Source organism: Crocodylus porosus, unplaced genomic scaffold, assembly GCF_001723895.1.
Source record: "Crocodylus porosus isolate Cpor-Errol unplaced genomic scaffold, CroPor_comp1, whole genome shotgun sequence".
Classification (NCBI taxonomy): domain Eukaryota; kingdom Metazoa; phylum Chordata; order Crocodylia; family Crocodylidae; genus Crocodylus; species Crocodylus porosus.
Window position 1 is genome coordinate 16,430,179 of NW_017728914.1, and position 12,355 is coordinate 16,442,533.

At 35.9% G+C, this 12,355-nt stretch overlaps 1 protein-coding gene across 2 annotated transcripts in view; it reads right to left on the reverse strand.

The window, feature by feature from the left end:
- Positions 1 to 11,953, reverse strand: part of GABRA1 (gamma-aminobutyric acid type A receptor alpha1 subunit) — a 60,743-nt gene extending 48,790 nt beyond the window's left edge. The window contains exons 1-3 of one of the 2 annotated variants that reach the window (XM_019534883.1): positions 11,512 to 11,595; positions 9,245 to 9,333; positions 5,419 to 5,531 (exon numbers count right to left, since the gene is read on the reverse strand). In XM_019534883.1, coding sequence (XP_019390428.1) covers positions 5,419 to 5,531; positions 9,245 to 9,318 — 187 coding nt within the window. In that variant the 5' untranslated portion in view covers positions 9,319 to 9,333; positions 11,512 to 11,595. Of the gene's footprint in view, positions 1 to 5,418; positions 5,532 to 9,244; positions 9,334 to 11,511 lie in introns of both variants that reach the window. The other variant, XM_019534882.1, reaches the window with a different exon arrangement.
- Between the last annotated feature and the right edge of the window lie 402 nt (positions 11,954 to 12,355).

Genomic DNA, 12,355 nt, shown 5'->3' on the forward strand with positions numbered 1-12,355 from the left:
TGAGTCAGCTTTAGCTTACAAAAGCTTTCCCACAACTGCTGCTACCATCAGCTTTACCCTCCTGCAAGGGGAAATTTTCCCATGGCATATTAAGATTCTTTTAAGGGACATAGGAGTATATAGGAGACAGATGATGGGGCCAATAATAGCCTATATTATTTTTATAGAAAGTCATAACCAATGGGGCATAATCTGTAAGTGAAAACAAAGGGCCTGATTCTCCAGCCCTTATTCAAGTCATTTTAATGTCTTAGCATTAAAATATCTTTATATTGTAAAAATCTGACAAGGCCAGAGTAAGGATCTCATGTTTCACCCTGATATCAGAGGTTTTTCTAAACTAAATCCCTGTTTCCAATCAGCCCACAATCCTGAGTGACTTCACATATGAGTCTAAAAGCAATTATTTTGGGTTCGTGTCACCACTATATATATTTATAGATAATGTAGCTATGAAATCCTTCAGGAATGTTACAGACACATTTATTATCATGTTATTCTCCCTCACTGTAGATGCCAAGTGCATTGTAAATATAATTATTTTTCCTGGGATAGTCATACAGAACTTTGAAGAGCCCCATACCATATATAATTTCTACAGTAATGATTTTCAACTAATGTTTCGTAACTTCAACAGATCTGAGCTAAATCTCAGTGGTTCTTGCCAGAATTCAAAAAGCAGTGGGCAAGAAATAGATTTTACCAGTGTCTAACACCAAAATGATTATACTATATAATTAAGACTAGACTAATTGTGGAATAATGCAAATCCAACTGGGATGCTCTAAGATATCTTTATTCAGCCACAGCTACTAAGTTCATAACACATTCAGGGGAGATCACACTGGATATCAGTTCTCTTCCACCTATTATCTTATTTTGTGGAAAATCCTTCCAAAGGGGAAAAGGGACAACCTGAAAATCTGCAGGTAAGCCTGGTTTCATCTCCTTTGACCTCAGGAAAACCTGTGTAGCGTGCGAATCCCTCTGCAAAGTAGCCCTTTCCAATATTAGCATAGCCAACTCTCTAGCTCAAAACTACCCTTTTCCTACATCCTCAGCTTCCATGTCCAAAAGACTCATATCAGAGGTCAACAATGCATTAATTTCTCCAGGAAAATATAAGATTTCCTGGTAACATGGTATCTATTGAAGCTAATCCCTCTAGCCACAGAAGAAATGTCTCCTACTCTCCTTCAGCTTCTTACAGAGCCACTAAGTTTATTTGTCAGACAGAGAGGTTGGACACTGAAAGCACCTCTTTTCCATGGTCTGCCTCCTTTCTTTTGCTGTCTGTGTTCTGTTCTGAAGCATGTAGCTGAAGGACCTGAATTCACAGAATCATAGAAAATGAAGGTTGCAAGGGACTAATCCAGCTGCTGGCTCAAAGCAAAACCATGCCCATATAGATCATCCCAGCGAAGGCTGTCTACCCATAAAAACTTCTAAGGATGGAGATTCCAAAATGTCTCTGGGTACCCTGTTCCAAAGTGAGGAAGTATGTGAGAGAAAGTTTTTCCTAATATCTAACCTAAATTTCCCTTGCTGCAAACTTGAGACCATTGCTCCTTATTTTGTCATCTGCCACCACTGAGAACAGTCCAGCTCCAGCCTCTTTGGAGCCCCCCTTCACGTGGTTTAAGGCTGCTATTAAATCCCCCCTCAGTCTTCTCTTTTCCAGGCTAAATAATCCCAGTTTCCTCAGCCTCTCCTTGTAAATCATGTTCTCCAGGCCTCTAAACATTTTCATTGCCCTCTGCTGGACTCTCTCCAGTTTGTCCACATCCTTTCTGTAGTTGGAGCCCAAAACTGGACACAATACTCCAGATGCAGCCTCACCAGTGTTGAATAGAGGAAAATTATCTCTTCCCTCAATCAGCTGGAAACACTCCTACTAATGAAGCCCAGTATACTGTTAACCTTCTTTGCAGCAAGGGCATACTGTTGGCTCATATTCAGCTTATTGTCCACTTAGTTTACCAATTATTTCATTTATTCTATTTTTGAACACTCTTACTGATGGGACCTCAGCTACTTCCCTTGGCAAATGATTCTATTACCTAACTGATTGTTTGTTTTTTCCCTAGTGTCTAACTTGATTTTTCATCTCTTCAGCTTCAATGTATTCCTCTTCCCTGTTTATATGACTCCTCTTCCTCACTTCCAGTAAATTGTTGGCCCCCTCCCCACCCCTCCAAACAGCCACTAGGCTGATTTTAAACATTTAAAGATGATTTCATGTTCAGTTTTCCAGACACAAATAACTGTCGATATAATTTTATGTCCACATTTATGAATGGACTCTACAGACATTATGCACACTAGATACTTGCCTATGTTGTTGTGCCCACATGTAAAGGAGGCAGCCATCTGAATAACTTTATTTGTACCACAGATTATTTACAGCAGGTGCAAAGCTGCAGTATAAAGGGGAGAAATGATTTTTAAAAATCAGGTACAGCCATCCACAAAACTGTCTTTACTTGTTTTGCTGGAGTTTTTTCCCTTTTAAGATGTGCATATTAAGTTACTCTCATCTGTCATTGGCCATCTCCTCCAATGTTTTGAATTCATGCTAACTGATTAATTTTTTTTAAAAGTTGAGATGTTCAAGCTGTAGACTCAACCTTACAGATGGTCCTTCTGAGCTTATCTACACAACAAATTATAATTTTTGTATTTTATGTTAAACCATCTATTTAGCTATTCCATTAAGACAGCTCCTCTGAAGAAGATCTAATAAGAAAGTGTCTAAGATATGATGGGACTTAATAAACACCTAGGAATGATACCATAGATCCTGTAAAATCTTCATGTTATGCAAAATACAGTAACCCTCACACCGGTATCATTTTATTTCTCACCTTTTTGCCATGGTTCCTGAATGAATAGTTTCAGGTATCTGTGCTTAAGGCCCTCCAGGAGATTGAAACTCGGTATCTGAGGAATTCCCTCCTCCATTGTAACACAATCTACTCTTGACCAAAAGCAGGATGCTTGTGAGGGCAAGATACAGAAATTACAGAGTGGGCGGCTCTAGATTAACTCTATAAGTGATAAAAATGATTGTAAATTTAATCTATTTCAAAACTCAATAGAAAACTCATTTTCTTGTGTTGCCCTTTCCACACTAATTTCCGTAAACGCTCAGAGAAGAAGAATTGAATATAAGCAAACAAAAGATCTATAAATTAATTGAGCCATTTCTGCTAAACATTGGAAAGGAGAGAGCGAGAGCAAGCATTATTTCTAGTTTTCATATATTTGGAAAGACTTCAGTGAGGGCGTTAAGTCCTAGACTTAAAGCCAAGTACTGAAATATTTAAAACAACACTTTCCCTGGGAAAAAGCAAAATATGAGATACGTGTATCATATAGTGTTTATGGGGGGAGTCCGTGATAAGGGTGACATGCTGGAAGATGATGAGTTTTGCTGTGGCACTGATTTAAAATCAGCTCAATATAGTCATGAAGAAACATCATTAATACCATCATCTCAAAATTGTATGGTAGATTATGCAAACTGAATTTGTAGTTTTAGAACTGATTCTTCACATCATAAAAATACTAATAAATGAACATCTTAGTCAACACTTGGTTACAGAGCCCAAATTCTTGTTCTGAAGGAAATGAATGACGAATCTTCATTGACTACATTGGAAGGAAGATGATTTGTAGAACTGACGTGAAGACTACACCCCTTTTCCACTCCATACAACATCACAAAGAGCTATACTAGAGAGAAACAAAAGTTATCACTCTGAATACCCAAGCTGTACTGAATATCTTGGTTCATATATCTCCTTCAATATCTGTAATCTGAAAACATTTCCCAATCCACTTTCCTCACTCGAAAAAATGTTTATATAAAAAAGTTCAGAATTAATGCCTAAAATGGACTCCAATTCATTTAATTTCAGGGTTACTATTTACTACCGACACCTTTACTACCTGTTGATAACAAATCATCACATTAGGGTCTCATATTTTTTAATAAATCATCATTTGTGCAAAATGTCAAATGAGAAACAGGCACCCCTACTTGCACATTTCTGATTGATTGTATGTTGATATGTTGGATTGTACAACTTGATTGTTAACTTATTTATTGCCTTTTACAGTATAGTCACCTAATATACTAGTTGCCCTAAATCTAAAGTTTTATTAATTAAGCTAAAAGAATCCAGAAATTTACATGAATGCAGACACAATATCAGAACATCTAGTGGACAAAGGGATTGCTCGTTTTTATTCCAAGTTATATTCAAAATTACATTCAGAATCCATAATATAGAAAAACCCATTGTTTTCTATGATTCCTAAAGTAAGAAAATAATTTATAAATCGAGGTTTATATTAACATCAAGGAAATCAGTAAAATTAAACCACATATAATTTTTTGCCCACTATTTAAAGATTATTTCAAAACAAAAGAAATAACACACCCTATTAAAATGCACATATATTTTATAACTTATTTTTTATGCCTAGGAAATGATATATCAATTATTTTATAATGTATTGATCTCAAAAGGAAGGGCTTCTGTTTAAAATTTATTGAAAGCTAATGTATGAGGGAAAACAAGTTCAGTTATGTAGTTGTGGGGGTTTTGTTTGTTTGTTTCTTAGAAAGTAGGATGGAAAACAAACTGTGGCTTCTCAAAGGAGAATAAATTGCATTTGTTCAAAATCATTGCAAAGCAGAGGTTTCTATCTGTATGTTTATCAACTTCACCATTATATATGACCAAGTGCTGGGTCAGTGCAGTATAGCAGAGCAAGACACAATATAGTTTCCTATTCTCATTCTAAATAAGAAGACGTTACGTCCTGCTAAAGATGCAGGCAGGGTTTTAACTCTGAGAAAGGATAACAGTTTAACAATCTTGCTTTAGGTTTGTGTCATTGAATAGACAGACTTATAGGCCTCTGTGAAATGGAGAGATTGTTAAGCTAAACCCTGATATCCTTAACTAACCCAAATCCTGTTAACCTTACTGGAACATTTACCTGTCTAAAAAATGGAAGATTCTGGTCTTTGGCAAGAATCCTCTTATAAGCAAAATCCACAAGAATGTTTTGGGTATTCTTTAGTAGCTAAGACCTTCGAAGATCTATAGCTCCCTGAAAACAGTCAAATCTGGGGCCATGATTTTATCCGTCATTGAGACCCCTCAGCGAACTAAGAAAATTATCCACTGAACTGCAAATTACAGGTTTTGCCACTAATTTATGGCATGTGTATATGTGTGTGTGAGAGAGAGAAAGGTATGGACGGATGTTTTCTTAGCATGTCTACCATATCAAAAGGATTGTATAAATCTATAAAACAAAAGAAATCAGGATTGGATGTAAAGTAATGTTTTTAGGCCTAAGGCTTTCTATTAGAGTAAAATTTAAAGTTACAATATAACACACCTCCCAATCCTGGTCTCAGGCGGTTATCATAGCCATCTAGCAGACGGTCCAGTATTCTGGTAAATATGGTAGTGTTGTCTTTAATTTCATCTTGTAATGAAGTTTGTCCATAGCTGAAATCAGTTAACATAAAACATTAATCCATGAGTAACCCGACAAACTAATAATTAAAAAATCTGCTGTATCTTGCCTCTCCTGATTTAGGGAAACAAAATCTCTTCTACAAAACCCAATTGTAGCCCATTATGTGCTTCTTATTTTCAAGCATTTTCTTTTTAAAGTATACGTTTTCAATGAATGAAAAGTAAACAGAACCTCAGTCCTTCATTGCTTACCTCACTATTGCTTACCTCACTAAAATGTGTATTTTTCAGGAAATGATAATGTACTTTAATTTTAAAACTTATAACTGCCTGTGATCCAAACAAGGGCAACATAAATTAAGACTAAGTGGATTTAAAACTCAGAAAGTATATCCTAGAATAATGAGAAGATATAAAGGGTACAGAGACAGATTTTTCTGAACCCCTGTATGATCCTAATGACATACTTATGGAGTTATGTCACCTGTCAGAGCCAGAGCATAGCATTTCCCACTAATTTAAATGAATGATTAGTATTAACACATATATCACTTTCTTATGTAGGTTTATTTTGGCTTTCTTTTACTTCTATTTTTCCAATAGAGATTCATATAGCTGATGTTTAAAAATGTAATCAAGACAGGTTGATATAGAAATCTTCTACCTTTCTACCCACTACTCCTAATATAACAGGCCTAATGCACCCAGAAGTCCCACGAAAGACAGTGGAAAGTTTCCATAAATTAGGATAACAGAATCAAACTTTTTGGGCTTGCTTATTATGATCCCACTTACACTTGTGTAAAACAGGAGTAGTATTGTAGGTGTGATGATTGAGGAAATAAATAGAAGGAAAATCATTTTAATTAATGAAGTTATGATAATGTAAGAAAGGCATAAATGTGATCAGAATAAACCTCTTTCCTAACCAACTGAAATCCTTGCCAAATACAGATTATAGCATATTTCTTTTAATCATTTACTATGGCTGTCTTGACGATGATAAATCCTGATGTACTTACTCTCTCCATTAAACTCCCATTAAAAAGTTCTGCCATTACCAGTATTGAACCCAAATTGTTTTTCAATACAAAATGTTGACACCAAATACTAATACTGTTTGTTACTGAATCAGGTAACCAATGTGGTGCAGATAAACTTTCTGTAGAATGACATCTTGTTGAAAACTTACCCTCATGGCCAACATGTTTTCTGTATGGACATTACTGAAGAAGAACAATGATCTGCCAACACCCTTTGTTCTAACCAGCCAAGAAATTAATGTGTCAAGTGATTCTTTTCTATTAACAGTATTATCTCCCTAAAGTCTTATCAGTTTAAAAATGGCAGGGGGATACTGCTGGGGAATCCATCTACTTCACCTATTATGTGGAACAGGAAAAAAAACAGAACATTGGTATATTGTTTTCCAATGTGATTTTGAATAATTAAACCATAGGTTTAAACAACTATCGGTTTACTTCACAGTTTTCACCAACTTTTTTCACGAAGAAGAATTATTTAGGGCACAGTTTAATACAGTGGTAGGAATGTATAATGAAAAACCAAAAAGTTCTGTACATAACGAGTACAATAAAACAACAAATGCACTTTTCAATGAAAAATTATGAATAACTCTAATAATGTGGCATGTTGTCTTTCAACTATCAAAAACAAACATCTCCAGTTTGAGTATTTGCTTTTGAATCTGGCAGTAATGTTTTTAGTAAGAGATGGAATTCTTTTTACTTCATTTCATATGTTACATTTAGCCTAATTAGCCAATTATGTTGGGTGTATCGCCATATTTTTTCTGAATATAGTACATTTGAAAAGATATTTTCAGGTGCATTACATTCAGCTGTAAACTGGACTCTTCTCTGAATTAAATTCTATATAGAGACTTTTGTCAGTAAACAAACTGCTGTGCATGCACATCTCAAGGATAGCAGAAGGTCATCAAGATTAACGTGGAAGTGGGGTACAGGAACACCTTGCTAAGTCTGGTGAGAAATAAATGAGCCTACAATAGGCAGAGGAGGGGAAAGAGTGGTAGACTTCTGCCAAGTAGTCTGAGAGGATGCAAGAAAACATAATTATGTCATTAATTGTATTTTTGCACATGGAATTTTCAGCACCTTTACCTCTTCTTCCCTTATTTTTCCAAATGGGAAAAATAGGGTTAATCGAGTAACATTTCCATATAATATAGACAGTGTGCACAAGGGCACGTATACAATATGTTACAAATCCAAAGTAACAATGACCTTTTCCACTGCAAATTATCTGAAGCCGAGAAACTAGTTTTGGTAAAATAGCCCTAATGTTGATCTTTTCTTTCTGTGAAGAGAAGCCTGTAGCTCATCTGCATCTCAGTAATTTTATTTAAGTAAAAAATCATAGTTGCCATGAGGAATTAATCAAAGTCTAAAATTAAAGAAAAATAAAGCTGATCTGGATAAAATGGCTCCGTGAACGCATATGTTTTATGTAAAATTCATACATTTTGAAGAAAAAATGTCAAAGTTACTGTACAGGATTGTAGTTTCATACTAAACCACTGTATAATAAAACACTGTACACTAACTCCATCTACAGGTCATTATATTAGTGACACTTGATATCATTTTTCAAGAGCAGTCAAATGCATTTTAATTCTCAGTTCAGAACACACAGAATATCTGTGCAGTGAAACATATTCTGCACAATACTTTAGATAGATAGCATAAAAGTAATTATCTAATGAAGAGTTTACATTTTCCATTTTGGACAGAATTTTAAATAAGTTTGTTGAACAGGAGTGAGGCCTCTATTTTCCTATCTTATTTCTGCAACACACATTAATTTTTAGAAGAAACACCCATGAAAAATAGACCTTTTAGGACAGCAAAAAAGATACCGCAACATTATTTATAATAATCATCAGGTAAGATTGTTGCTAGGATTCTAGTATTTTTAAATGTAAATCATTATATTATTTATTTCCCCAGACCCCTTATGTAAATGTGGATTGTACTTTTTCTTTTCAGTATACTTTAGATTTTGTAATTACACGGTCATGAATTATCTCGACATTAGTGCTCTATATATAGTCTAGTATACAAACAACATGGACTTTCAAACCCAATGATCTTTTTAGGGAATTGATCCTACAGCCTCTAACTCAGTCTTTACCAAAAAGAGGCTGGTTTCATAAGTAAGGGGTACTTTTATGAGTAAGCTATTGCAGGACGAGGCAAAAGGTGTTTAAAAATAATAATAATAACAAAAAACAGGTTAGGGCCTAATCTTTTCTCAGTCTAGAAGCAGATAGAAGTTTTACCTCTAATAACACTGAAATCAGGAGTGCATAATACTTAAATAAAATGTTTTCATAACGCTTTTCATCCTTTTGTAAATTAAAATCACAGGTGAAATACAAAATAGAGTCTCATCCTCTTTGTTTGGGAATATAAATGATAATATTATTTTGCAGGTATTCAAATGATAGTTCAACTTCAATAGGCTTCAGATAACTTCTGATGAAGATTTCTTTAGTAATATTTGAATAAAGGTGTTTTGCATTGAATTTGTATCATTATTTCACTCTTCCCTTTTTGAGACTTAGCTGATATTTGAGTAGAAAGTAACACCCCACATGATCTTAGTAGTAGTGCAATCTATGTGACATGTGTTTCTTATCCTATTGAAACAGACTTAAAAGTTCCATTTTTTATTATTATTTTTAAAAATATTTCCCCCACCTTCTTCCAGTCAGTGCATTCAAAAGGAGGCCCCAGGCCCAAAGATAGTCACAAAGTGCCACAATTCTCTTCATGATGGGCTCTGAAAGCTAGAAAGGAAAATAATGATAAACATCCCTTTGGCTAAGACAGTTGTTATGGAAAATACAACAGGAGACAAGTAACTTTATTTGAATAATTTGATATCAGATAATGACCTTACAGTGCTATAGCACATCATTCAGAATTGGGTAAATCAATACATTTTAAAAACCCCTATTAATTTTCTTTCTAATATTCTATTTCTAGACATAAAAATATTTGTGCTTTACTATATTGCAATTGATGTTTGTTTATTCCTATTACTCTTGAACTTCTTTAAAAAAAGAGGTGTATTACTAATTACAAGTTCTAAGTTCTGAACTAAGTTGAAAAGATTATTATTCAGTGTCTTTCTGAGTTGAAAATATAGATTTTTTGCATGGTGTCTCCAAAATCAAATATAATTGCTTAATAATAGCTTTTTACTGACAAGTGCAAATATGCCATTTGGAATGTCTCAGTAGATGATGCCACTGACTGTAACAGTGTTTCCTTGTCTATAAGTATTTTCCTTCAGTATTATGGTAGCAACTTTCTTCAAGAGATACTATTTCATTTGTCTTGCTTATTGAAACATCATTGTTTCAGAAGCAGTGTAATGTTTTGAATCTCATTCTGTAAGCTATTGCTAAATATGCACACTAATACTTTTGTATTAGGCTAAAGGACACACTTTATAATCAAACCATGTGCTGACTGCCTACACCCCATATTTTAAATCTCTATCTAGTCCCCCTAGCTGCTACTAGGAAATGTTTCACATAAACAGTCTCTCCCTCTGCTCCCCTCCCCCCCCATGCCTTCTGTACCCCTTCCTCTTAACTTAATGCAAACATGCATTTCATTAAGTGAAAGGTAAAATTACCTTCACCATTTATTGTTCCACTAATGCTAAAAACAAACTTAGCTAGTATTTATGGAATCAATTATCAATATTCAGTAGACTGCCTAGCTGATGCTGCAAGTCTCTCTCTCTCCATACATATATATATATATATATGTACACACATACATAACACACTGTGTGTGTGTGCTGGAATCCATGCAGTTGCTACCATTCGTTAAATTAAAGGAAAGGAAAAAAAGAATCTGAAACCCAAAACTTAAAATGAGTAATGAATTGCAATAGTTTAAGACATCTATGAAAATAAAGTACTGTACATTTCCATGTTGTGGTACCTTTAAATAATTCTACCCCAATTCACTGCACACTCTCAGGGACAATTTAAATCAATAAAGCATCATTACAAAGCGGCATGTAAGCAATGAAGTATAATTAATGTGTTTATAGTAAAATGATCTGGAGATAAACATTCAGTACATTTGAGCTAATCTAGCTGGATGTGAAGCAGACGAGCTGAACGAGTTGAATCAGAAAAGCAATGATTAGAGATCATCAGGGTAAGAGATTGCATCTTAAGTTGCCCTGTTATCATTTCCCCTTTAAAGATTGAGAGAAAACATCTGTAGCCTCAAAGCCACCATCTCTTATTACTATTAACTTTTGGTTTTGCAAGAAGGGGCTTCAGTGTAACAAAGAAGCAGATCCTTATTCACTGTCTGCCTTGAGCTGCTTGATTCCCCCTTAAAGAAAACCATAAGGAAGCTATAATTGCTAGAAAAGTAAAGTTTCTTGCAACCTGAAAAAAAAACAGATGCAAAGCAGATGCTCTTTTGAGCATTCGACAATACCAGCCCTCCCAATCCAGCCCCCAGCCCTCCCCACACCAGAGACATTATTTTAAATAGTCTAGAGTTTTCCTATTCAAAATGGGAGAGACCCACACATCTGTGATCATTTCTGTAGCGCCCATTGCAAAAGATGCATTCCGATCCTTTTTTTCCCCCCCGTGCTGAGAGCTTTGCCTTATTCCGAGCAGTAGCTTGACTTGCTTTCCTTCCTGCCTTTTAACTTTGCATTTTCCCCCGTCACTAAGAAGTACACCCCGTTCCCTAATATAGATATTTTTCTAAGGGACCCTTTAAAATCAATGCCTAGAAAATTGCCAATCGATCCTTGCGCATCGTTAACCTGGGGAGGGGGACACACACACACACACACACACACACACACACACACACACACACACTCACACAATCGGGCACAGTCATCCCTATACCTCTGTGTTATTCCAGAAAAACCTGAGCGATCAAAGGTCTGTTAGCAGTAAATAAGCAGCTCTTACCGGGAACCCCTCCGGGCACAGGTTCGCAGAATCGCTGAAAAAGTCTGCCAGAGAAAATCGCCCAAGAAATCAAGGCTGCTTGAAGGTAAGGAGCCCTTGGAGTGGCTGAGGCTGTGCTGCCTTTCTCGGCTCTGCCTCTCAGTCATTCGGTCCCTGCCATCATGGACTCTGCCGGTGCTTCGGTCTTGGCGATTTAACACCCAAATTTCTTTTCCCAATATTCAGACCGCAGCTATACAACAAAAGCTTTCTCTTTACCAAGACAGTAGTAATACGTCCCAGGGTAAACCGGATGTGAAATAGGCTGTGACTTCATGCCAGAGAGATTTTATTTTAGAAAGGAAGGTGGTACCAAGCTCTCATCTAGAGACCAATCCGCCCATTTTTTATATGCAGCACAATTTAACTTCCAGTGCTCTCGCCCTAATCCCTTTCTCTCTGGCTGCAGACTAAAATCCTTCTACAATCTGCAGCATTATTATGTTTTTGGGGGGAGGGTGCACTTTGGGGGGGGGGAGCTTACACTTGGAAGCTTTTGACACCTGCAGTTTACAAAACAGTCTATTTTAAGGCTCGTGCATTCAAAATGCAACCCATCTGCGTTAGCAATCGACCTTTGATCAAATATTTAATCGCTGCATAAATATGAATGAAAGCAAGCTAGGAGACATAGGCGATGCAGCACGGTGTGTGTGTGTGTGCGCGCGCGCGTGCGGGTGTGTGTGTGCATATACATACATACATACATACATACATTATATATATATATATGTGTGTGTGTATATATATATAGTGTGCATGTCGATAGACACAGATGGTAGCCATGGATATAGATATGTAGACA